Genomic DNA, 26,805 nt, shown 5'->3' with positions numbered 1-26,805 from the left:
AACAGCATAGGACTGCCCCCGTTACACAATCCAGGTACAGCAACATAGAGCGAGAAATGCTGGCCATAGTCTATGGAATGCAGCGATACCATACCTACCTGTATGGGAAGTCATTCATTGTAGTTTCAGACCACAAACCCCTCGTTACCATATGCACAAAGCCACTGCATGCCGCCCCGCCACGGCTTCAGCGAATGCTGATAAAAACACAAGGATACAACTACGAGGTCACGTATCGACCAGGAAACCAGATGGTCCTGGCAGACACACTCAGCCGACTACCCAACCCTGAGAACAACAGCAACATCGAGCTGGACGAGCGCATTGATGGAATAGAGGCAGAAGTCGAGGATCCAGAGATGCTCACTGTTGCAATGATAAACTTCTCTCCCGAGAAACAGGACGCACTCCGCACGGAAACCACCAGCGACCCTAGACTCAATGCACTGAAAGAGCTGATCCACCAGGGATGGCCAGACAACATCAAAGCTCTACCAAGACAACTACGTGAGTACTGGTCATTCAGAGATGAGCTCGCAGTTGAAGCAGGAGTCATATTCAAAGGCAGACAGATGCTCATCCCAGACTCCATGACTGATTCTATACTCGAACAGCTGCATGTAGGACACCAGGGCATCGAAAAGACATGGCGGCTGGCAAGAGAAAGTGTCTACTGGATCAGAATGAACGATGACATCGAAAGAGTCTGTAGGTCATGTAGCGTATGTGTGGAACATCAGGATGCAAATCCAAAGCAACCTCTCAACCCACACAACACACCGTCAAAACCATGTCAATCCCTAGCTTCTGATCTATTCGAGATTGATGGACATCAGTATTTACTGATTGTGGACAGATATTCTAAGTTCCCTCTAGTGGATGAAATGCCCATGCCTGTGTCCAGCCGGGCAGTTGCACAAAAAATGGAAATGTACATGTCTCTTTTTGGAAGGCCTGACGAGATACTTACAGATAATGGACCCCAGTACATAGGGCACGCGTTCCAGAAATTCACGGCTGACTGGGGAATCAGGCACGTGACAAGCTCACCCCACTATCCAAAAAGCAATGGATTCATTGAGAGGCATGTGCGACACATCAAATCCATTGTGAAGAAAACCATGAGACAAGGAGGTAACATACAAATGGCCTTACTACAGGTCAGAGCAACACCCATCGACAGTAAACTACCATCACCAGCAGAACTGATCTTCGGAAGGCCAGTCACCACCCTGCTGCCGAGTCGAGGGGACCCAGGCAAGGAGGAAAACCGACTCCACCTGGAGCAGAGAACAGCAAACATTAAGGAACATCATGACCGCAGCAGCGGCAGAGAACTACCTCCACTCGGCCCCGGACAGCACGTATCTGTCCTAAACAAGGAAAAAGGGACTTGGTATCCAGCCACCGTCGTACAAAAGTGTGATGAGCCAAAGAGCTACATTGTGCAAACATCAAATGGGAACAAACTCAGACGTGGCAGGAGCCACCTGCGGGAAATTCACCACCCCATGCACTGAGGAGCGCAAGAACCCGCTTCACAGAACCTCAACGGGACACTCATGCAGCTGGAACTTCGTCCAGCCAAACCTGTGAAACACACAAGACAGTACGCACAAGATATGGAAGAGCTGTTTCCAAACCAGCTCACTACAAGGACTATGAGTAGAGACAATCACACACAAAAGGAGGGCTCTGAATATGTTTATTGTTTTTTGAGATGGACAGTTCTGAGTGTGTTGTCTAAAAAAAAAAAAGAGAAGGCAACCTCTGTGTAATGACTGTACAATGCTTATCAATGATTGTACCACATTGGAATGTTCTAGAGTATTTTGATACTGTAAAAATTGAAAACTAAACAGGGGGGATGTAGTGATATAACGCCATGTATATCCACTGGAACTACACTAGGTGTTATGTACTACCCGGACTGTTATTATGGTTACACCACTACCATGTATGGTTATTACGTCTGCCTACTGAGCCACGATTAAACCTGAGTTCTATAACCCGGTGTGGTCATTGATCCTCGACCAATACTACCCCAAGTATTACTTCAAGTGAGACCACTCTCCGACTTCGAATGGATGTGTGAGTAATTGAATTTAGTTGTCATCTCAAAATATCCTTATACAGCGTAAACAAACAAAGTGCTGGCTGTAGCTAACGTTAGCCAGCTAGCACTCGTATGTGACACCTAGTTTGCACTAACGTTAGCTGTGTGCTAGCCTCAATACCACGAAACAGGTTAAAACTGACTGGCGGTCTAAGGGTCCGCGGTGGTGTAGCAGTCTAGGCATCGGCTTTGTGTCGATGCAGTTGCCCACTGTGGGTCTCGTCGGATCCGACGATGGCCGGACTCGGTGAAGCAGCGCTGCCTTCTGGAGGTGGGCGGAGGCGGCTTATGTTCGTCACATGAATGCGTCTCTGTGTGTGTCGGAAAAAGCAGTGGTTCGGCCTGGATTCGCCCCGAGGCGAGGCGTCTCCTTCGAGACTGCCGGCCGGAGAGATGCAGTTGGCGAACGCATGCAGTACGGGGGTGGGTGTTTGAACTAAAATAGGGATCGATTGGCCACTAAATTGGGAGAAACGGGGAAAAATCAGAAATGAATTTATAGGGGGAAAAAAAACTGACTGGCGGTCCAACCTCAACTCAGACACACTCTCGGATCTACTGATGGTGCAGGTCATCTCCCGAGATCAGGGAGTATGACCCAACCAGTGCTGTTGATCTGTGGCGCCAAGACTGTCAGGAGCAGGAGGCCAGACTTCATGGACGGTGCAAAGAGAGTGGCTGCTGTAGAGTGAGAAGTAGTCTCGGACTAGGGATGGGCATGTGGAGCTCTCGAGTAGTTATAATAATACTGCAAATAAAACGTGAAATCATACTTTTAACATTTTATCGTTTAACCATTGGCTAATTTTACATAAAAATATTTTTGCTTCAGATCTGCTCGTCACATTTTTAAAAGCTTTTATTCAACACACTACCTTATTCTCTCATTGATATGTACTGAAAACATATGTATGGCACAAAAAAGGCTACTAATTATTTTGGCCGGTAAAAATATGCTTGGCCGGTAGATTTTTTCATCTACCAGTCCCCTTGGCCGGTAAGCCAAAAAGTTAATTTCGGACCCTGGTCTCCACCAATAAGGCAGGGACCCTCAACCACCGCTAGTCTTAGAAGTAGGTCATTAAAGAAGGCTGGGTTGTCATAGTTGGGACCATATATATTTACCAGTGTCACCCTATTAATATTCAAAACACAATCAATATGCAGGAATATACCATTCTTATCTTTTTCAACTGAGTTCACTTTAAACATTATAAGTGCAGCAACCCCTCTCGCTTTAGAGGGAAAAAAGGGAAAAAAAGAAATGTGCGATTCAGGTTATTTTCATAACTGACTTTTTTTTATGGCAGTCTTGTGAAATGTCTTGAGGAAGGGCATTTTGAAACCTTTGGGTTACAAGGGCATTCAGTGATGGTTGCAGTGGACAATGTCAAACTGTGAAGTGAGAAACGCATGGTTATGATCCAAAGGAATTGAATCGAGTGCAACTGGACCTGGTATATATCCGTGAAGACGTTTCGCCTCTCATCCAAGAGGCTTCATCAGTTCGTGCCTTTCTGACTAGACCAAGCTAGTCTGACTGTTTCATCACCAGGCAGTCAGACTAGCTTGGTCTAGTCAGAAAGGCACGAACTGATGAAGCCTCTTGGATGAGAGGCGAAACGTCTTCACGGATATATACCAGGTCCAGTTGCACTCGATTCAATTCCTTTGGATAACCATGACCTGGATGAATGAGAACATTCACAGACATGCATGGTTATGATGGACATTACAGGGATGTGCATGTGCTATATAGCAAAAAAAATTAATTCATTGGGGCTAAAATGTTTTTCTTTTCTCTGCCAAAACTGTAACACTGTGATGTGATAGCAACATCGCCAGCAAGAAATAATGTAGCACAACATATATACATAGCGGATTGTCTTTTTTTTACCGTTTTGTATTATAATCAGAATTGAGCAGAAATGACACTTGTGAATTACTTTTTTTTTACACTTGTGAATTACTGATCTCTGACCAAAACAACATGACGTCATGCTTTCAGTGAGAATACGCCCCCTGCTGCATCGTGCCGATATGCATTTAACCCCCCCCCCCCCCCCCGGCGTCTCACTGGTCCTCCTCCCCCCTCTGATCAACAACTAGCCTGGTGATATGTTAGCCAAAGCTGCACAGAGAAGCAAAATGGCCGATAGTAAACTAAACGATCATACAGCGCTTGACAGTCATCTAGAGGTTATGCATGTTGCGTTTACAGCTTGAGAACTACATTCGCGCATAAGGATATTCACCTTTCCACCTATTTTTCTATAAGTTACATTTCGCCTTTCGGTGATGTCATTTCTTATTCAATTTAGCCTTGAGCGCCTCGAAGAAGTAGCTTGCTGAGCTAGCTAGCTAGCTTTCCGGGCTGCTAGCGTCAGGTCTGCAAGAATTTTTTGCACAGAAGCACTTTATGTTGTATTTGATTCCTGAGGTGAGTTCTGATTATGTTGGTGTTAAATTGCGTTGAAACGCGTTCTCTGGTTACTGCTCGTTTCCTCGTTAATGTTACGAGATCCATTGTCGTTGTTTCATTTTTTTTATGTAGTTTCCGATTAACGTTAGCCGCGCTTGCTACGCGGTGCAGCGCTGAGCAAACGTCATATAAGTTGGTCGTTCAATTTGGCCCAGCCAACCAACCGAGACCGAATGGCTTAGCTAACTACAGCTAGCTGGCGACCACCAATCTACTACCCATTTTAGTTAACGCTTTGCTTGGCAGCTGCGACTGCGCATTCGAGTTATGGGTTAATAATGTTTAATTTATAGTGTGTGTGTGCGTGAGAGAGAGAGTGTGTTTGAGTTTGAGAGCGACTTCAGCCAACGAAAGTTTTGTGCTGCGCGTGCGGAGGCACCTTGCCTTGAGGGACCTTTGCTTTTGAGGGGTTTATTGCCTCGAGCTCGCGACCGGGCCGCAGCGGGGCGACACCGTCCGCTGTGGCGTTAAAGCTAGCGGGCTAACTTTAGCCGTGTTTCAGTGCACCCCCCCCCCCCCCGTTTTGGCTTCTGCCCTGTTTTGGTTTGACTCGACGCTGGAATCGAGTCACGGTCAAATCTATCGATTTGGGTTACGGTAGGACTGATCGAATTTCCAGACATCTTCGGTGAAGTGATTTTTGAGTCCACGGAGTGGTCGTCAGTATCAAGCGGTTAACGCTAGCCAAGTACGGCTTCCTTCGCCCGCGGTTTATGTGTAGCTTAGCTAAATCAAAGGCTGTGTCGGATTTTACAGCTCAATGCTGTCTACATATTTTCAAATAAGTTATCGGCTCTCCTCAAGCCTGAGCTAGTGAGCCATTTGTTTTGCATTCCACAGCTGGCGTCACCTGGTAGGGTTCGAGTTTGCAATGTGTATAGGTGAACGGTGGAAATAAACGGCAAGTATAGGGTCATTAAGAACCTATGCCACTTTATCACTGCAGGCCTAGACATAATCAGTTTTAAACATCACTTTAGGTTGCCTAGTTCCAGGCCATGAACGCTAATATCTTCTTTGACATGCTAGGCCATAGGTGTCCTCGTCACCTCTGGTATTCTTCGTCAAAAACTTGAAAATTTTCATGTATAATGTTTGGCTGCCACCACATCACAGTACATTTAGGCTCGTTTAGCTGCTGCCTGTTTCGCCTGTTTGCAATACCAAGTGTTTACTGGGCAATGAATTATGCATTGGGGCAGGTAGGCTACCATGGACTGTTGGCAAGCTGTTTGGACCTGGTTAACATTACAGTTCTTACAACATTAACTAATTGTGTAGGAAGACCTGTTGACGGTTATCCGATGGACCATATTTCAATTGTTTTACATTTGTGTGTGATACAGTAAGAGAGTGTTCGAATGCACATTGAGGATTCAATTATAAAGTTACTTAAATCTGGGTTTGACATTTAAGGTAAATGTATTCCAATTGTTTCATCAGACAGGAGGATCAGGAAAGGGAACAGTAGTTCATGGAAGACAAGAAAAAGAAGAAAGAGGATAAAAAGAAAAGGGAAACCCCTCAGAAGGTATTGATGTTACGTTACTCAGTAGTTTACTTTGACAATACATTATCGCAAAAATCCACTACTGTTCAGCTACTCTACTGTCCACCGTTGGTCCTCAAGTTACACTGGCCAGTAAATCTCCCCTTTAACTGTTTTACCAGCCAACTACCTTTTTAGATCTGAGCAAGATGTGACTGATGGTTCGCCATCTGCCAATGTAGCTTGTAATGCTGACAATCTCCCCAGTTTTTGCCATAACTTACTGAGGCAAATTTGTTATAATGGGCTATACAAATAAAACTGACTCGCCCAATAATTTGCTATTATTAATTTCTCGCCATAGATTTTATCTGGAATGGTGCACCTGATCAAATTTCCTCTGATATTATAAACAAGAGTAATTTACGAAGAACTATTCCTAAATATCATCAGGCTCCAAGCAGTGCGTGTTTCAAACACAGATGAGTGTCAGCATTTTGTTTTATATTTTTGGTTGAATGGTATTGGAACATGTTTTACATATTCTCTCAGCCTGTGTCTTGATGCCCATTTTTGTATAAAACAGTAATAAAAGCATTGCAGATGAGCATTCAAGATATAATTCTTAATTATTCCAGTCCCCAGATATTAGAATCATTTTCAGCAGTCATTGCAGTGTAAACTATTTTTGGTTAATTTTCTTTTCTTGAGTAGTTCGTTGCAAGCACTTTCTTCAACCACAAACACTTATTTGTAAATTTGTTTCAGCATTTTTTGAAGATTTATTTGGAGACCGTTAGAAAATGGCATCCAAAAAATGACTGATTGCCCTCACCATGTTAACTTGCAAATTTCTGTAATTTTCAGGTGCCAGAACAGAAAATCAAAGGTAAGCTTTCCTGCATTCTCCTGATCAGTTGTTGCTTCTTAGAAATTTTGTAATGCTTAGACCTCGATCTCTATAACTACAGGTGTAATGAGTCAGCACCGGGCCCCAATGTAAGATGGTCAAAGTGGGCCCCGGCCTGCCCATCAATCAGATGTAACATAACATCATGTCAGAAGCGAATGAAGAAGTGAAAGCATGCAGCTTTAAAATGACCAGCAACGGCGAAATGCACTACACAGTTGACACCTAAAAGACATGATTACTAAGAGACCGCTGTGCTATAGAGGAGGAGTCATAATAGCAAGGCCAAGATAGTGATGGAATAGCCTACTTAACAAAATCTGGTGTCAGGGCACTATAACATGAAAACACAATCAGTTAGGCCCAATTTATACTCCAAATGTCGGCTAGCAGACAGATGTCTCTCGACAATTTTGACGTCATGAGAGACACTTTTTGTGTCTCCCAGGGCTGTCGTGTACACGACACATTTTCTTATGTCGCTTAGCTGTGATTGGATAGTTGGATTGAAGGGACGAGGTGTTCGAGCATTGCCATGGTTTTGCTTGAGGGCGTTGTTTACATTACGTGCGCTTATACATAAAAAGAACACTCGCTACTGTTTACAACACAGTATGTGACGCGAAACGTTTCCATAGATACCAGGAGACAGTCGGCGACATTGCGACAAGCATAAATGCAACAACTCGAGAGACACTTTTTTGTCTGCCAGGAGACATTTGTCTGCTAGCCGACATTTGGAGCATAAATTGGGCTTGACAGTGCATCTTGACACAGATAAAACATAATTGGTGACAGCGCACTTGCACATTGACAACATTATTCATTTCTCTGTATAGGCCTTATAAACACAAGACACAATTGTATAGATTGATTATTAGCCAAAGAAGGAAAAATTTATACTTACATCACAGATGCACCTTCTAAAAAAATTTTTTTTTTTTCATTGAAAGCACACCGCCATCGGACCAGCTACGCTCTCCAGGCTTTTCGCTGTGCAAAGTCTTGACTCTTCACCAGCTAGCTAACTCTTCTGTGTGGATTTTGCCGTGCAGTAGTACACGTGTCCATAATTATGCACAGGCACACTTTGCACATTTTTGAGCATACCGTATACTGTTGACTCAGTGCTCAGGTCAAGATCTTTGATACTATACTGGCGAGATAAGGAGGGGTCTGTGCGTGCGGGCCCTAAACTGTTATGGGCCCCAGTGCAGCCGCATTACCTGCATATAGTAGTTTAACCTCTGTCTATAACCCTCACTACAACTAGGCTCCACTACAACACTTTAGTACTGTGACCACCAAACAGTTCCGCTGGTGCAATTGTGGTATCATTGTCATGTTCATTGGCACTTTGACAGCAGGTATTTGGGAGTAGATGATCGCCAGTGGCCTCTTTGAACTCTTACGATAGTGGAGTGTAAAACTTACCAATCACTTTCCTTTCCCCCCCATTCTTCTGTCATTAGTGCCAGAATCAGCCAAGCCCTCCTCTTCCCAGCCACTCGCCACCCCGGGCTCAGCATCCCCCAGCCCTGGCCCCGCTCCCCCTTCATCCCCCTGTCTTGGTACAGCTGGGGTTCCCACACAGGTCCCTCCCGGTGGCGGGAACAATGCAAAGCAGCGGGCTGCTGTGGCCAACGGACAGCCCTCCTCCTCTTCCTCTGGAACCCAGTCCTCCCAGCAACAGCAGCAACAGCAGCGCTACATGCCCAGGGAGGTGCCACCGAGATTTCGCTGCCAGCAGGACCACAAAGTGCTACTGAAGAGGGGCCAGCCGCTGTCCTCCATGCTGCTGGGGGGTGGAGGAAGTGGCCGGGGAGCCTCCCCACCACTCTCCTCACATGGAGGAGATGACCCCAATGCAACCACAGCTGGAGCAACAGGTATGTGAAATTCACATGGCAGAAAACATTACTCAAGAAATAAACCCTAGGAAATCAGGGTTTTGATTTATGTTTATTTGTTTTTATTTATATATATATACACTACCGTTCAAAAGTTTGGGATCACCCAAACAATTTTGTGTTTTCCATGAAAAGTCACACTTATTCACCACCATATGTTGTGAAATGAATAGAAAATAGAGTCAAGACATTGACAAGGTTAGAAATAATGATTTGTATTTGAAATAAGATTTTTTTTACATCAAACTTTGCTTTCGTTAAAGAATCCTCCATTTGCAGCAATTACAGCATTGCAGACCTTTGGCATTCTAGCTGTTAATTTGTTGAGGTAATCTGGAGAAATTGCACCCCACGCTTCCAGAAGCAGCTCCCACAAGTTGGATTGGTTGGATGGGCACTTCTTTGAGCAGATTGAGTTTCTGGAGCATCACATTTGTGGGGTCAATTAAACGCTCAAAATGGCCAGAAAAAGAGAACTTTCATCTGAAACTCGACAGTCTATTCTTGTTCTTAGAAATGAAGGCTATTCCATGCGAGAAATTGCTAAGAAATTGAAGATTTCCTACACCGGTGTGTACTACTCCCTTCAGAGGACAGCACAAACAGGCTCTAACCAGAGTAGAAAAAGAAGTGGGAGGCCGCGTTGCACAACTGAGCAAGAAGATAAGTACATTAGAGTCTCTAGTTTGAGAAACAGACGCCTCACAGGTCCCCAACTGGCATCTTCATTAAATAGTACCTGTTAGAGCCTGTTTGTGCTGTCCTCTGAAGGGAGTAGTACACACCGGTGTAGGAAATCTTCAATTTCTTAGCAATTTCTCGCATGGAATAGCCTTCATTTCTAAGAACAAGAATAGACTGTCGAGTTTCAGATGAAAGTTCTCTTTTTCTGGCCATTTTGAGCGTTTAATTGACCCCACAAATGTGATGCTCCAGAAACTCAATCTGCTCAAAGAAGTGCCCATCCAACCAATCCAACTTGTGGGAGCTGCTTCTGGAAGGGTGGGGTGCAATTTCTCCAGATTACCTCAACAAATTAACAGCTAGAATGCCAAAGGTCTGCAATGCTGTAATTGCTGCAAATGGAGGATTCTTTGACGAAAGCAAAGTTTGATGTAAAAAAAATCTTATTTCAAATACAAATCATTATTTCTAACCTTGTCAATGTCTTGACTCTATTTTCTATTCATTTCACAACATATGGTGGTGAATAAGTGTGACTTTTCATGGAAAACACGAAATTGTTTGGGTGATCCCAAACTTTTGAACGGTAGTGTATATATATATATACTCTGGTCGCTGATCCTAACAATAATTAGTCACTTTGTAAGTTATGTGTATAAAACCATCACCAGGGGTCCGCGGTGGTGTAGCGGTCTAAGCATCGGCTTTGCGTCGATGCAGTTGCCCACTGGGGACTGGGGTTCGCGCCCCGGTCTCGTCAGATCCGACTATGGCCGGACTCCATGAAGCAGCGATCATTGGCAACGCTGTCTTCGGGAGGGGGGCGGAGTCGGCTTGTGTTCGTCACGTGAATGCGTCTCTGTGTGGGTCGGAGGAACAGTGGTTCGGCTTGGAGTCGCCTTGTCACAAAAGTGGGGAGGCGGTCTCCTTCGAGACTGCCGGCCGGAGAGATGCAGTTGGCGAACGCAGGCAGTATGAGGGTGGGTGTTTGAATTAAAATAGGGATCGATTGGCCCCTAAAGTGGGAGAAAAAAGGGGAAAAATCAGAAATAAATTTATAAAAAAATAAATAAAACCATCACCAGTTGGCTACATTGTTGTTGAATGTACAATAGCAGACAGTCAACCGTATGCTATGAAATGCCAAAATTATGCTGGGTTTTCCTTTCAGCCAATCACTACACCACCTAATGTGACCAGCTGGTTAGTGCATCTTCAACTAAAAAGATTAGGGTAATCAGTGATATCACTTAGTGTAGTAGTTGCTTGGAAGAAAACCTGTTTACTCTGGCAGTCTGTGGCACATCGCTGCCTATGTCTGCTATAATCTAGTGTTGATATATAAAAAAAAAAGAAAAAGTGAAAGTGTCACTCATCATCTTAGTCTTTGTTATGGTAAAACAATGCCTGCGTAGTCAAAGCTCTTTTTCTTCTAGATCCAAACCTGGGTTCATCCTCTCCTTCACCCCCCCACTCCTCCTTATCCTCATCATGCGTCGCTGCTCTGTCATCTTCTTCTACTACTTCAACTTATGCAAATTCCACATGGGGGGCGGGCTCTGGCAGCCAGCCTTCCTCTCAGGGCTGGGAGAAGGTGATTGTGGATGGAACTGATCTGGAGGAGTGGCCTAGCATCCTAGGTGGGGCCAAATTGGCGTCCGAGGGAGGAGGAGGGGGACGGGAGCAAGACAGCCCCAGTAACAGCAGCAGCAGTGCCTCATGGAGTGAAAGAACCATCCAGCAGAAGGGAGGTGGGGCAGCAGGAGGTGGAGCAGGGAACTCGGACAATCCCTCCCTTCCACGCTCCTCTTCTCCTTCTTCCTCATCTGCACTCAGTGAATGTGTCCAGTCAGGTGGCATTGTGTGGGGCTCCTCAGCTTCTTCTGCAGAGGGTGGGCCGGGAGCTGGGGCATTCTTCAATTCCAAAGTCTCTCATCTTCTTCCTGGGCCTCAGGAGAGCCCTGGGGACAGCAGCAACGGTGGAGTTCCTGGTGCCAACTTCAACCCCAACACCAACCCCTCTGCCTGGCCTGCCCTGGTGCAGGATGGAACATCTGCTTCAGCCAGCGAGGGCCTTCCTCAACAGTCGTCGATTTCTTCAGCTTCCCCATTTTCTGCCAGCAGCAACCTTATCACCACTCACCCTGTGTTGTCTGTGAATCAGGCCGGCCTCCATCAGCAGCACCCTGAGACGGCAGTAGGAGCCAGGGGCGGAGAACAGCTGCAGCACTGGGGTGGCGTGGGGCCAGAGGTAGGATCAGTGGGAGGAGCAGTAGGAGCAGGGTCAGGACCAAATCAAGGGGGTGGAGATGGGATGGACTGTGGGGATGTTGGTGACGGAGGAGGGGGGACTGGTAATCTGTCCTGCTCATCATCATCCTCCTCTACAGCTTCCTCTTCATGGAGAGCCATGCCACTGACCTCCTCTGACCTCAATACAGGTGCCTCACAGACTGTTGGGTGGGTAGGAGGAGGAGGAGTTGGAGCTCAGGGGCAGGAGGGAAAAGTATGGGGTTTTGGTAGCCAGGGTGAGAAGGCAGGGTGGGGCAGGGGAACTGATGGTAGCTCAAATACCGCAGTGGTATCTCAGGGAGCTTGGGAAGGAGGGAGTTCAGAGCAAGAGTTGGGTGGGGGAGGTTCTGGTAACCTTGCAATAGGAAGTGGTGGTGGGAGCAGCAACAGCAGCAGTAGTGGAGGTAGCGTAGGTGTTGACGGTGGTGTATCTAAAGACTCTGCCTCTCCAACATTTGCAACTATAACAAGAGCTTGGGACAATCAGAAAGGGGTTGAAAGTGAGGAAGGGGGTTTAGGGGAGTGGGGGGGAGGTGGGGGTGGACAGGGTGAAGGTAGAGCTGGTGGAGGGCCTCCGTCCTGTGGGGGAGGCTCCATTCCTGGAAATGGCGGAGGAAGTGTTGGAAGTGGACCACACAATCAGAAGCAGGAGAACTCTGGGCGACATCGCCCCCACCAGACTCCCAACGCTGAAGTGGCCTTACGGAGCATGCTCAATCGGTCTGACCTGGACCCTAAGGTTCTTTCTAATGTAGGCTGGGGGCAGACCCAGATCCGACAGAACGTGGCTTGGGATCTGGACACCACAGCAGGAGGAGGACATAGAAGTGAAAGGGGCGCATCTTCATCTTCTTCCTCTGCTTTGTCATCATCCATGAACACCACCACCAGTCGGGGTCCTGGGTACCAGTCTAATACCAGTTCATTGACTACTGACCCATCTGCTGCTGTGAACTCTGGCCCTGGGCCAGTGAGGGACGGCTGGGACAGTGGTGCTGCACAGCCTGCCCGCGTTCCTCACATGGCTGGTGGCGATATGAGGAAGCCAGGCTCTCCAGTGGAGGATGTTGAGGCCAAACCGGGGAAGGCAGCTGGAGGCTGGGGCGATCCGCCGCCTGAGAGCCAGGGTAAAGGATGGGGGGGTGAAGAAAAGGATTGGGGAGAACGTAGAGGAGGAGGAGGGAACTGGAGAGACTATGGAGAACAGGGTAGTGGATGGGGAGGTGGTCCCGAAGATAAAGGAACAGGAGGGTGGAAAGAGATGGGTGGAGACTGGGGACAAAGAGACTCCAAACCTGGAGGAGGATGGGGAGATGGGAGAGGCAGATGTGGAACTAACTCTGATGAGGGATCTTCTTGGGGTAATATGGAAGAAGGTGGTTCTCAGAGAGGAGGTTGGGGAGGTGATACGAGCGGTGGCAAACCCAATCAGGACTGGGGGAGTGTCAAGTCACACACAGCAGCAGCACAGATACCAAACAGCCAAGTGGCAACAATGAAAGCCCCAAATCAACAGCAGCACCAATCACAGGGCCAGCAGCCACCCGGGGCATCCCTGCATGGGGGGTGGGGCAGCCGGTCCTGTGTTGGAGGTGGAGGTCCACCATCCAAGAATCAGAACCAAAGTCCAGGCTGGACCTCTGGCCCAATCCCCCAGATCCCCGGGGGTGGGGGTGAGTCCTTGGAACCCAGTGGCTGGGAGGAGCCTTCTCCTCAGTCAATTAGCCGTAAAATGGAGATCGATGATGGCACTTCAGCCTGGGGAGACCCCACTCGCTACAACAGCAAGAATGTGAATTTGTGGGACAAAAACAATGCCCCATCTGGCCAAGCTCATACTCAACAGGGCCCACCGCCGTCCATGCAACAACAACCACCACCAAGGAGGCAGCAGGGGATGCAGCCCAACAGGGACACAACCCCTTCAATGGGTAAGTAAAGGATTCCAAATTGAACCATTAGGTTTTTTGTTCATTTGCAAGGACCTTATTGCATCTGCATTTCCAAAATACTAAGAATTTTCATCATGGGAAAAAGTACATGTTTAAACATGTATTTGTGAAGGGACAATGCACATTAACCAACATTTGAAACAAATGTAAATGTACCCAAGTTAGCTAAGAAGCTAGTTTCCATCAGCAGTCCCTTTGCCTGATGTTGTTAGGCATCCTAGGATAATAAAATAGTGCAAACAACAAAAACATACAACATAGTTTATTTACAAGAACAACAAGAGCAAACAAACGAGAAAATATATACAGAATATACAAATAATGTAGAAAAAGATAATAGAGATAATATAGAAAATAATATATATATAAAAAAGTAGACATACAACACAGCTATTGTATAATACAGTTAAACAACATGTTAAAAGTGTGTGCGAATAGCATCAATGTTGACATTGTTGGTTCTTAATAAACCACTTCTTGACATTACACTTAAATGAATAATAGGATGGGGACTCTCTAATTGATTGTGGTGCTGAGTTCCATTGACGTGACGCTCTAAAGGAGAAGACGGCCTGACTAAATGCAGATCTCCTGAGTGGGATTGTGCAGTCCCCTCTAGCTGCACCTCTAGTAGCTCTGTTTGTGGTAGATTTGAAGTTGATGAAGCTGGACAGAGGAGGAGGAGCTAAACCATGCATGATCTTATAAACTAGGCAGACATTTTTGTATTTGATGAGGTTTTCCCAACTAAGTAGATTATACTTTTTTAGAATATGGCAATGATGAAAAGTGAACGGCGTCTTGTCTAAGGTTTTGATTGCTTGTTTGTATAATGATTCCAGTGGTTTTAGTGCCATAGAGTGTGTGTTAGACCAGCTTATCAGACAATAGGTGATGTAGGAAACAACCATTGAGTGGAAGTATATCTTTGCTGCCTCAGTTGATAGGAAGTCTCTGATAAACCTGAAATTTGCCAAACTAAACTTTACTTTATTGCAGACCCTTTTTATGTGGGTTTTGAAGCCGAGGTTTGAATCTGTGTACTTCTAAGTATTTGTATTCTGACTTGTAGTCTCTCTCCCTGGATGAGAATATCTTGCTCTACATTTATGCTGTTGCCTTTTGAGAAAAACGTAAAAACTGTTTTCGACACATTCAGTTGCAGACAACATTGGTTAAGCCAGGATGTGACCTTCACGTTTGTTAACTTGATTGCTACCTCCCCTGTTGTTTTACCATGAGAAAAAATGATTCTCATCAGCATACATTAAGATGTCACATTTTCCACACACAGAAGGTAGATCATTAATATACATACTGAATTGGATTGGACCCAGTATAGAGCCCTGTGTGACACCAGTTGATAGATCTCGAGAATTAGATGTATAATTATCGATTTTGACAAACTGGGAGCAAGATGAGAGGTAGGATCTGATAAGGTTGGCAAATTCTGTGGAAAGATTGAAGTTGAGTAGTTTATGCAGTAGGATGTTATGATAAACGGTATCAAATGCTTTCTGTAGATGAAGGGAACACGGCCCTTACAGCCTCGCCTTTGACCATTGATGCCTTCACTTTTTCTATGAAATAGCATGTAGCCGTTTCTGTTGAGTGATTACCCTGAATCCAAATTGCAATGGGTGCAGTGGGAAGGAGCTATTGTTGAGATGGTCAATGATTTGTTCGGCAATAGTTTTTGCATTAAATATTTTTGCATTAATCTGAGTTTTAGATCTATTGCACAAGAAAACTAGTTATGATAAGATCTACCTAAAACGACCATGACCGGTCAAAATGACCGCTCATAATTTGCGCATGATCATGTGCATCATGTCACTATTTCAGGTAATATTTTCACTTTTTCAATTTTGCTATTCAATCAAGTTCAATCATGTCTCTCTGAAGTTCAGACAGTTTAAAAATAGTATTAAAGTCGTTAAAATGTTAATTTTGTTGTCAGTCGTTTCCTAACAGACATGCTAACTTATGCAATGCATTAATATCTCAACTGGGTATTTATCTTGACAGAGTATAGATTTTGAAAACCGGAGGTCATTTTGACCGCCCATGAGCGTTTTAGGTAGAAGTGAAATCCCCAGTCGGTCTAGTGTTAACTTTGAACAGGTTCCAGTTATCGAAAAACTGGGTATTCATTCATAACATGAGCTTTGAAGCCCCTTATCGAATCCTGAAAGCGTAATTTCAGTTGTGTTTGCAAAACAAATTAAATGGGTTGAGCATTAAAACGGGAAAACTCGCCATGAATTCATACAAGGGAAGAAGCTCCAGGGTCAGCTAGCACAGAGCATACATCCCCCCTCATCAAGTCCATCCCCAGAGAGAGAAACGCCATTGCAATGAGGGGCAGATGAGGGTAAATAAACATCCCTTAGCAGTGACGAGGTTTTTTATGAAAGAGTTTAGTCCCTTCTCAACCATTTAGTCTTATTTGGGTAAGCAAGACATATCCTGGTGTTAAACAGAATATTTTTTACTATATAAATTGCTATTATTAATGTTGAAATTGGCTGTATATACAGTTGGTAGATTTTATGATAGTAAAATTAGAATTGGAATTCCATGGAATGTTAATCTCTAGGTGTAGTAATGTAATTCACAGGTTTGCAAGGAGATGACCAATGTCTTAAACCCCAAATACTATATTGAAATAGTAGTGTGGGATTTTTGAACATTTCGGTGTCTTCCTCTAAAAGTAAAGGAATCGGGATTCGATAACCAGATTCAATAAGCAGAATTGAAATTTACTAAATCCTAGTTATACCCAAACCCTAATTATTACTCAATATTTAAAAATATAAATTACTTAATCATGAAATAGTGAACTGTTCCCTGATATTAACTGGCACAAAATGAACTTTTATTCCATAATGTTAAGAAAAGATGAGTTTTCGGACAGTGGATATCCCATTGAGTAATAAGACTTCCTCAGACGTCAAATCAGTAAAGTAAACTGATCTCCCTTTTGTACCCTTCTTTGCAATTTCAGCCTTAATTTAACTTTAAGCCTACCTAGTTACTGAGTCACTTAATCCCCCCCCCTTTCTCCCCAATTGTACTTGGCCAATTACCCTGCTCTTTCGGGCCGTCCCAGTTGCTGTCCCACCCCCTCTGCCGATCCGAGAGGGCTGCAGACTACTACGTGCCTCCTCCGATACATGTGGAGTCGCCAGCCACTTCTTTTCACCTGACAGTGAAGATTTTCCCCAGGGGGACGTAGCGCATGGGAGGATCACGCTATTCCTCCCAGTGCCCCCCCCCGAACAGACACCCCGACCAACCAGAGGAGGCGCTAATGCAGTGACCAGGACACATACCCACATCTGGCTTCCCACCCGCAGACACGGCCAATTGTGTTTGTAGAGACGCCTGACCAAGCCGAAGGCAACACGGGGATTCGAGCAACAATCCCCGTGTTGGTAGACAACGGAATAGACCGCCACGCTACCCGGATGCCCTAAGTCACTTAATTTTTAACACTAATTATTTAGTCTGTGGTAAAAAATCTGTTGCTGCAGTGCTTGAATTTGTGACCACAGTGTGTTTCACTCCATTGGGAAGCTTACTCATCAGTCTTGTACTTTACTCAGGCCCAGGCATGTGGACAGGAACTGGACAGTCTGTGGACAACGGTACAGCTGCCTGGGGACAGACATCAGATGCACCCACAGGTTGGGGTGATCCCGATGAGCCTGGAAAGGCTTCTGGTTGGAGAAACCCCTCACCCAACCCCAGCAAGTCTGGTGAGAATCTGATGAGAAAGATGTCTTAATTGAAACCCTTTTTGAAGGATTTGTGTTCTGTTTTTGTTGAATATACCTACAACTTTTGAATATACATATTATACATGTTGAATATACATACAACAGTCAACTTAGCAGGATCCAAGACACTGAGCTGCATATTAAGCAACAAAACTATTGCTTCGTTAAAGCAACTACAAATAATTTTCTGGTTTCAAGTTGTGAGGTGAAGCAAAAGCGCGGAGAAGAATTGAAGATATAACTTGCCGGCTTGGTCGGGCGTCCCTACAGACAGAATTGGCCATGTCTGTGTGTGGGAAGTCTGATGTGGGTATGTGTTCTGGTCACTGCACTAGCGCATCCTCTGGTCAGTTGGAGCGCCTGTTGAGGGGGGAGGTGGAACTGGGGGTAATAGCGTGATCCTCCCGCGTGCTACGTTCCCCTGGTGAAACTCTTCACTGTCGGGTGAAAAGAAGCGGCTGGCGACTCCACATATATCGGAGGAGGCATGTAGTAGTTTGCAGCCCTCCCCGGATCGGCAGAGGGGGTGGAGCAGCGACCGGCATGGCTCGGAAGAGTTGGGTAATTGGCCAAGTACATTTTGGGAGAAAAAGGGGGGGAAATCAAAAAAAATAATAAAATATATATATATAACTTGCACAAACACACATAGAAGAATAAACATTTACTCAAACTTGTTTTTTCATTTGTTTATCAATTTTTAGTTACAGTTAAATGTTTTTCAGTGCTGCGAGCTGAGTCAGGTTATCTGCTGGCATTTTTGATTTGATGATTTGATTGGTGTCATGTTGGATTTCAGAAGTTGCTTGAAACTAGAGGTCTTGGTCACATGTCAGAAATTGGCAGGATAATCTAGGTGAAATAATTTTGTGTGATAAACCTAGTCTACGCCTAATCATCAAGTGTGAATGTGACAGAGCAAAACTTTAAAGAGAAAATTCACCACATTAGTATTTCTGTCTATCTGAGCAGTGATAGCGGATGAAAAACACCTACAGTTGTTTACGATAATTTCTGCATCTCTGGAGTGGCAGTGAAACCGAGTTTTTCTTTCTGGCCACTAAGTGACATATAGTGACGCTATTTGGTGGCTGGAAAAACTAATCGCCTAGCAGGGTTTCTAATACTCTAATCTACTCTAAAGATGCTGTTCAAAAAAAAAATCAACACATCCTCATTCTCTTGACTAAGCTTATGTTTCCGATGGTAGAAAAGACATCCCACAACACTAGCGCAAAGGATTTTATGGATGACTACAGAAGCGCCATGGTACAGGGGGGCACGGTGGCGCAGTGGTTAGCGCGGTCGCCTCACAGCAAGAAGGTCCTGGGTTCGAGCCCCGGGGTAGTCCAACCTTGGGGGTCATCCCGGGTCATCCTCTGTGTGGAGTTTGCATGTTCTCCCTATGTCTGCGTGGGTTTCCTCCGTGGGTTCCGGTTTCCTCCCACAGTCCAAGGACATGTAAGTCAGGTGATTCAAAAGTACTAAATTGTCCCTAGGTATGAATGTGTGTGTGTGTGTGTGTGTGTGTGTGTGTGTGTGTGTGTGTGTGTGTGTGTGTGTGTGTGTGTGTGTGTGTGTGTGTGTGTGTGTGTGTGTGTGTGTGTGTGTGTGACAGTCTGGCGGCCTGTCCAGGGTGTCTCCCCGCCTGCCGCCCAGTGGCTGCTGGCATAGACTCCAGGATAAGTGGTTCAGATAATGAATGGATGGTACAGAAGCTAGCATGAAGCCATGCCTTTTGGTACATGTAGACGCTGTGGAAAAGACTGAGCAGGACAACACTGATTTCTCTGTCAATATAGTACATAGTGAGGACTTAATTACATTACTCACCAGTATTAATTGCACATACATAACTCCATCGGTGAAATTTCCCTTTAAGAAATTGTGTGTCATGCCACATGTTTTCATAATCAGTCAGGTTTTGAAGTTGCTGTGTTCTTGGTCTTCAAAACATTGTCTGATTCAGTCCTTTCAAATAAGTGTTGAAACTTTTTACCCAGCAACTCCGTACAGGAAAATATAAAAATGTTTTGTTAAATGTCTGTCATGAAAAAACTTTTGCTTTTACCCCAGGCTCCAAGTCGATGGAAACCTGGGGAGGGAAGAGTGAGGGCTCTGTGGCCGCTTCCCGTCACCCCAGCTGGGATGAGGAAGATGATGGTGGTGGTGGGGTTTGGAACAGCACCGGCTCCCAGGGAAGCAGTTCTTCCTTCAATTCTGGAGGCTGGGGTCAAAGTCATGGTGGAAAAAGAGGGAACATAAAGGTGGGAAGAGTGAGCATCCATGTCATACAGAGCAGTTCATATGAATTTGATTACATTTGGTTATCTAGTGGAATGTTTAAAATGCTGTTTCGTGTAGAAGGAAGCAACTGGGTTTCATGTTTGTCATGTCAAGCAGTTGATAATACATCAGTCTGATGAGCTGCCCAATTGAAAACAGTCAGACCCCTACACAAAACACATACGGCACTGAAATTAATGATGGTGATCACGATAATGAGCCTTTGATATACAGTGCATCCGGAAAGTATTCACACCCCTTCACTTTCCCCACATTTTGTTATGTTACAGCCTTATTCCAAAATGGATTAAATTCCTTTTTTTTCCTCATCAATCTACACACAATACCTCATAATGACAAAGTGAAAAAGGTTTTGTAGAAATTTTTGCAAATTTGTTAAAAATAAAAAACTGAAATATTGCATGTACATAAGTATTCACACCCTTTGCTATGACACTCAAAATGGAGCTCAGGTTCATCCTGTTTCCACTGATCATCCTTGAGATGTCGCTACATCTTGATTGGAGTCCACCCGTAGTTAATTAAATTGATTGGACATGATTTGGAAAGGCACACACCTGTCTATATAAGGTCCCACTGTTGACAGTGCATGTCAGAGCAGAAACCAAGCAATGAAGTCAAAGGAATTGTCTGTGGACCTCCGAGACATGATTGTATCGAGGCACAGATCTGGGGAAGGGTACAAAAAAATTTCTACAGCTTTGAAGGTCCCGAAAAGCACAGTGGTCACCATCATTCATAAACGGAAGAAGTTTGGATCTACCAGGACTCTTCCTAGAGCTGGCCGCCAAGCCAAACTGAGCAATCGCGGGAGCCTTGGTCAGGGAGGTGACCAAGAACCCGATGGTCACTCTGACAGAGCTCCAGCGTTCCTCTGTGGAGATGGCGGAACTTTCCAGAAGGACAACCAACTCTGCAGCATTCTACCAATCAGGCCTTTATGGTAGAGTGGCCAGATGGAAGCCTCTGCTCAGTAAAAGGCACATGACAGCCCACTTGGAGTTTGCCAGAAAGCACCTAAAGGACTCTCAGACCATGAGAAACAAGATTCTCTGGTATGATGAAACCAAGATTGAACTCTTTGGCCTGAATGCCAAACGTCACGTCTGGAGGAAACCAGGCACCTCTCATCACCTTGCTAATACCATCCCTACAGTGAAGCACGGTGGTGGCAGCATCATGCTGTGGGGATGTTTTTCAGCGGCAGGAACTGGGAGACTAGTCAGGATCATGGGAACGATGAATGGAGCAAAGTACAGAGAGATACTTGATAAAAACCTGCTCCAGAGCACTCAGGACCTCAGACTGGGGCGAAGGTTTATCTTTCAACACGACAACGACCTTAAGCACACAGCCAAGACAACGAAGGAGTGGCTTTGGGACAAGTCTGTGAATGTCCCTGAGTGGCCTAGCCAGAGCCCAGACTTGAATCCCATTGAACATCTCTGGAAAGACCTGAAAATAGCTGTGCAGCGACGCTCCCCATCTAACCTTACAGAGCTCGAGAGGATCTGCAGAGAAGAATGGGAGAAATACCCCAAATATAGGTGTGCCAAGCTTGTAGCTTCATACCCAAGAAGACTTGAGGCTATAATCGCTGCCAAGGGTGCCTCAACCAAGTACTGAGTAAAGGGTGTGAATACTTACGTACATGCAATATTTCAGTTTTTTATTTTTAATAAATTTGCAAAAATTTCTACAACACCTTTTTCGCTTTGTCATTATGGGGTATCATATGTAGATTGATGAGAAAAAAAAGGAATTTAATCCATTTTGGAATAAGGCTGTAACATAACAAAATGTGGGGAAAGTGAAGGGGTGTGAATACTTTCTGGATGCACTGTATTAGATGGAAAATGATAAAGGAGATTATTTGTGTTGTAATAATTTTTATGACACAGAAAATTACCCATCACCTACACCAAGCACAGTGAGAATAGATTTAGAGCTGTGGCACACCTTGGCACAAAAATTCCCTCCCGATATGGCAACACCAAGTCTTCATGGACTTTAACCCAGTCCCTGAGAAAGGCAGGGAAAACCTGGACAGTTGTATGTTTTTCTTTCATTATAGCTATTGATTTGTTGTTTTTTTATATTCAAGAAAACATTTTTAGGTTTGTATGGTTTATTTTGAATCAGGTTAACTGACTAAGTAACTGGAATATTTTTGTTCCCTAAAGGCTGGAGGAGGGGATAACTGGATGAATCCAATGTCGCGTCAATTTGCAAACATGGGGTTACTGGTAAGATACAGATCCCTAAAAAAGAATCGCCCAAAAACATCTTTGGGTATTCTTGCCCTGGGTCCACACCTGTGACATTCTGGTACATGAGGCAGTTTTACCATTTTAATGGGGGATAGCAAGAATGTTAGTGTGTTTGGATGTTGTCCCCCCCGCATCCATCTTAACATCTTCTATACTGAGATCAATGAAAAGGTGTAATTGTATTCTTGTAATATTCTATTATAATGCTAATATGATTAGAATACTAATGATTCATTTTTTATCATTATTAATCTGATATATTCATGCCACTATTTCTGATAAGAGAAGCTATAGTGTGCCCCCCCCCCAAAAGATCTGTCTTATGTCTTAAGCCTCCACATAAAGCCTCTTTTTTTAGATTAATTAAATTTAGTTATAACTGACCTTAATCACTCAATTATATAACAACTTTTGAGAATTCCATTGTGGGGGCTGGAGTACCAACCAGACCTGCAGAATTATGAAGAAGTCATTTTAAGCCTTTAGCATTTATAACTTGGTCTATTTCACAGGGTGACGATTCAGGTGTTGACAAGAAGATGGAAGGAGATAAGAGGGGAATGACTGACTATAATGGAGAGATGCGTAGAGGAGGAAGGAGCGGAGGAGGCTACCGCATGCCCAGTTCCAAAGAGATGGGAACCGGTGACATGGGGCCCTATGGTGACAAAGTATGACACTGCTTTGAAAGTGCTATATGAAATGTGAAGCATTACCTACTGTATTGAAAAATTATTTACATGTCTCATGGTAAAGCTTGTTAATGTTTTTTTTAGTGGTTTAGTGTACGTCAAATAGCTTTCCTAGGTGTTGTTTAGTGTACGTCAAATAGCTTTCCTAGGTGTTGTTTAGTGTACGTCAAATAGCTTTTCTAGGTCCTGAATTAGTTTAGACTGACTAATGGTCAGAATAAATGGACAAGTAAAAGAACATTGATGCAGCATGAGGTACAGTGGGGAAAATAATTATTTGACCCCTTGCTGATTTTGTAAGTTTGCCCACTTACAACGAGTGCAACAGTCTATAATTTTAAGCGTAGGTTCATTTTAACAGTGAGAGACAGAATATGACCAAAAAAAGTGGAATAAGACTTTGCATGAATTTTATGAATTTATTTGCATATTTTCGGTCCAAAATAAATATTTGAACCCCTGGACAAACACTATGTTAATATTTAGTAGAAAAGCCATTATTGGCCAGCACAGATGTCAAACGGTTTTTATAGTTTCTGACAAGGTTTGTGCACATTTCGGCAGGGATGTTGGCCCACTCCTCCCTGCAGACAAGCTCCAAATCGTTCAGGTTTCGAGGCTGTCGCATGGCAACCCGAATTTTAAGCTCCCTCCAAAGATTTTCGATTGGATTCAGGTCTGGAGACTGGCTAGGCCATTCCAGAAGCTTGATGTGCTTCTTCTTCAGCCACTCTTTGGTTGCTTTGGCGGTGTGCTTTGGGTCGTTGTCGTGTTGGAACACCCATCCACGACCCATCTTCAGTGCTCTCACTGAGGGAAGGAGGTGTTGGTCCAGAATTCCACAATACATGGCCCCGTCCATCCTCCCCTCAATGTGATGGAGTTGTCCTGTCCCCTTGGCTGAAAATCACCCCCAAAGCATGATGTTGCCACCCCCATGCTTGACGGTGGGGATGGTGTTCTTTGGGTTGTACTCCGTGTTCTTCACCCTCCAACCATGGCGAGTTGAGTTGAGCCCGAAAAGTTCTATTTTGGTCTCATCTGACCACATCACCTTCTTCCAGGCCTCTTCTGAGTCGTCCAGGTGTTCATTGGCGAACTGCAGACGGGCCTGTACATGTGCCTTCTTCAGCAGTGGGACCTTGCGTGCACTGCAGGATTTTAATCCATGACGGCGTAGTGTGTTACCAACCGTTTGCTTTGTAACTGTGGTCCCAGATGCCTTCAGGTCATTAACCAGTTCCCCCCTTGTGGTTCTGGGATGATTCCTCACCGTTCGCATGATCAGGGACACCCCAAGAGGCGAGATCTTGCGTGGAGCCCCAGACCGAGGGAGGTTGGCGGTGGTGTGGTGTTCCTTCCATTTCCTGATACCTGCACCGACAGTTGTTACTTTCTCTCGAAGATGCTTTCCAATTCTCTTGTAGCCCATCCCAGCCTTGTGCAGGTCTACAATCTTGTCCCTGGTGTCCTTAGACAGCTCTTTGGTCTTGCCCATGATGGAGATGTTGAAATCTGATTGATTGGGTGTGGACAGGTATCTTTTGTACAGGTAACGAGGTGATGCAGGTGTATTTTATGTGGGTAATTAGTTGGGATTGGGGGTGCATCTTAAAGAAAAACTAACTGGTTGTGGGAGCCAGAATACTTGCTGTTTGGTAGGGGATCAAATACTTATTTTTCTAAATCAGACGGTTATTAATTTTTATAAATTCATATGATGTGATTTTCTGGAATTTTCTTTGGGATTCCGTCTCTCACTGTTAAAATGTACATATGATTAAAATTATAGACTGTTGCATTCATTGTAAGTGGGCAAACCTACAAAATCAGCAAGGGGTCAAATAATTATTTTCCCCACTGTATATATATATTTATATCATTAATATTTTCAAGTAAAAGCTATATAGTGCCAATGGCTTTCTATCTCTTTTATAGTATGATAGTCACATGATATGTTCTTTTGTGCTCTTAGATGGGTGGCCATGGAGTGTTTAGTGGCAGTGGTGGGGGGATGCCCCAGCCTCGAGGGATGCACCAGCCAGGCATGCATCCCATGAATGCATCCCAGGGTTTACGTGCTCAAGTGCCTCATCAGTTCCTGTCCACTCAGGTCTACTACCCTTCTAGCATTTTTAAGAACATGTCAACTATATCATTAAAAGCACTGAAGAGGTATACTTGAAAATACACTGTGTGTTCTGTGTTTTCAGGACTTCTCCTAAAATGTATGATCATAGGGGTGTCCGGGTGGCATGACGGTCTATTCCGTTGCTTACTGTAGCAAATTCAGGGGGTAACCACAGGAACTGCCGCAGCCAGGACACGAACGCGTATCTCCCGCACCGCAGGCGACAACGTTAACCAGTCAACTAAAGGGTCCGACCCGTTAGCCAAGGGCCAACGTGTCTACTTACCCATGCACGTTACACTACCCCCCTCCTTCGGGAAGCGTGTCGCCGCGCTTAAGCATATCAGCTCCTTCACGACTCTGGGCGCATACGCTTCCGATGGCCTTACGGTCTCACCATCCCACTTCTGACACCAATGTAGCGAATTTGGGGGGCAACCACAGGAACTGCCGCAGCCGGGACGTGAACCCGTATCGCCCACACCGCGGGAGACCTCGCTAACCGCTTGACTAAAGGGTCCGACCCGTTAGCCGAGGGCCAACGTGTCTACTTATCCATGCACATTACATTACCAACATGGGGATCACCGGTTCGAATCCCCGGGTTACCTCCGGCTTACTCGGGCATCCCTACAGACAAAATTGGCAATGTCTGCGGGTGGGAAGCCGGATGTGGGTATGTGTCCTGGTCGCTGCACTAGCGCCTCCTCTGGTCAGTCGGGGCGCCTGTTCAGAGGGGAGGGGGGATTGGGGGGGAATGGCATGATCCTCCCACTTGCTACGTCCCCCTGGTGAAACTCCTCACTGTCAGGTGAAAAGAAGCGGCTGGCAACGCCACATGTATCGGAGGAGGCATGTAGTAGTCTGCAGCCCTCCCCCGGCTCTGCAGAGGGGGTGGAGCAACCAGGAAGGCTCGGAAGAGTGGGGTAATTGGCTAAATACAATTAGGGGGGGAAATCCACTAAAAAATTATTTTTTCCCTCTTAAGTCAAAGAGCATTTGTGCTAGTTTGTCTGTTCTTTACCATCATTATTAATAGCTAGTTTTGCTATATGTCAGATATCCTAATGTGTCTAGTCAGCCCTGGTGAGATTGATTCATATGTTTTGCAGGTGCCAGGCCCTATGCTGAAGCAGATGCCCTCACCTGGTGCCAGTATGGGCGGAGTGGTTGGCGGAGTAGGAGGTGTTGGTGGCATGGGGGGCATTGGTGGAGTAGGTGGCGTTGGTGGAGTGGGAGGTGTTGGTGGAGTGGGGGGTGTTGGTGGAGTAGGTGTCGGTGGAGGCGTGTTCCCTCCACAGCTGTCCCCACAGCAACTTGCAATGCTTAGCAACATTTACCCCCATGTCCAGCAGTTCCACCTGGTGAGTCCTTAGGATGTTATAATAGAGTGGGATGTTCTGTGTGCGTGTTTTTACTTGGTGAGCGAGTGATTGACACATGATTATGCCAATGTTAGCACACTGTATTTGGTATGAATAAAAAATGATGAATGGGCTAATGAGTTTTAACATTGAGTACTTGTGTCACAGTAATCGAATGTAATGTCAGTTATCACAAAAGTATTTTAAGATAATAGTTAAGGCCAAAGAAATATCAGTCTAAAAAAGTTTGGGCTGAGCTAGCTGATTAACCGAGGCAAAAAATAATTCTAATGTTCATGGCCCAAATAGAAATTTTCTTACTTTTGATGTGTACTGACAATTGACCGCCCTTTTTACAATATAAAGTACACTTAGGTGTTATGCCTTTTTGATGTCTTTCTGTTTAGCAGTTATGTTGACACGA

The 26,805-nt window shown here is 45.0% G+C and overlaps 1 protein-coding gene across 2 annotated transcripts in view; it reads left to right on the top strand.

Annotated features, from left to right (window-relative positions):
* The first annotated feature begins 4,273 nt into the window (after positions 1–4,273).
* The window catches only part of LOC130119050 (trinucleotide repeat-containing gene 6B protein-like), a 41,517-nt gene continuing 18,985 nt past the window's right edge, over positions 4,274–26,805 (top strand). The window contains exons 1-11 of one of the 2 annotated variants that reach the window (XM_056287433.1): positions 4,274–4,556; positions 6,042–6,129; positions 6,955–6,976; positions 8,470–8,886; positions 11,028–13,814; positions 17,444–17,596; positions 19,694–19,884; positions 22,108–22,170; positions 22,707–22,865; positions 24,862–24,999; positions 26,130–26,381. In XM_056287433.1, the coding sequence (XP_056143408.1) occupies positions 6,073–6,129; positions 6,955–6,976; positions 8,470–8,886; positions 11,028–13,814; positions 17,444–17,596; positions 19,694–19,884; positions 22,108–22,170; positions 22,707–22,865; positions 24,862–24,999; positions 26,130–26,381 (4,239 nt within the window). In that variant the 5' untranslated portion in view covers positions 4,274–4,556; positions 6,042–6,072. Of the gene's footprint in view, positions 4,557–5,142; positions 5,196–6,041; positions 6,130–6,954; positions 6,977–8,469; positions 8,887–11,027; positions 13,815–17,443; positions 17,597–19,693; positions 19,885–22,107; positions 22,171–22,706; positions 22,866–24,861; positions 25,000–26,129; positions 26,382–26,805 lie in introns of those variants that run through there. The other variant, XM_056287434.1, reaches the window with a different exon arrangement.

The sequence above is a fragment of the Lampris incognitus genome, chromosome 10 (assembly GCF_029633865.1).
Source record: "Lampris incognitus isolate fLamInc1 chromosome 10, fLamInc1.hap2, whole genome shotgun sequence".
NCBI lineage: Eukaryota > Metazoa > Chordata > Actinopteri > Lampriformes > Lampridae > Lampris > Lampris incognitus.
This window is presented reverse-complemented; position numbering and strand designations above follow the sequence as displayed.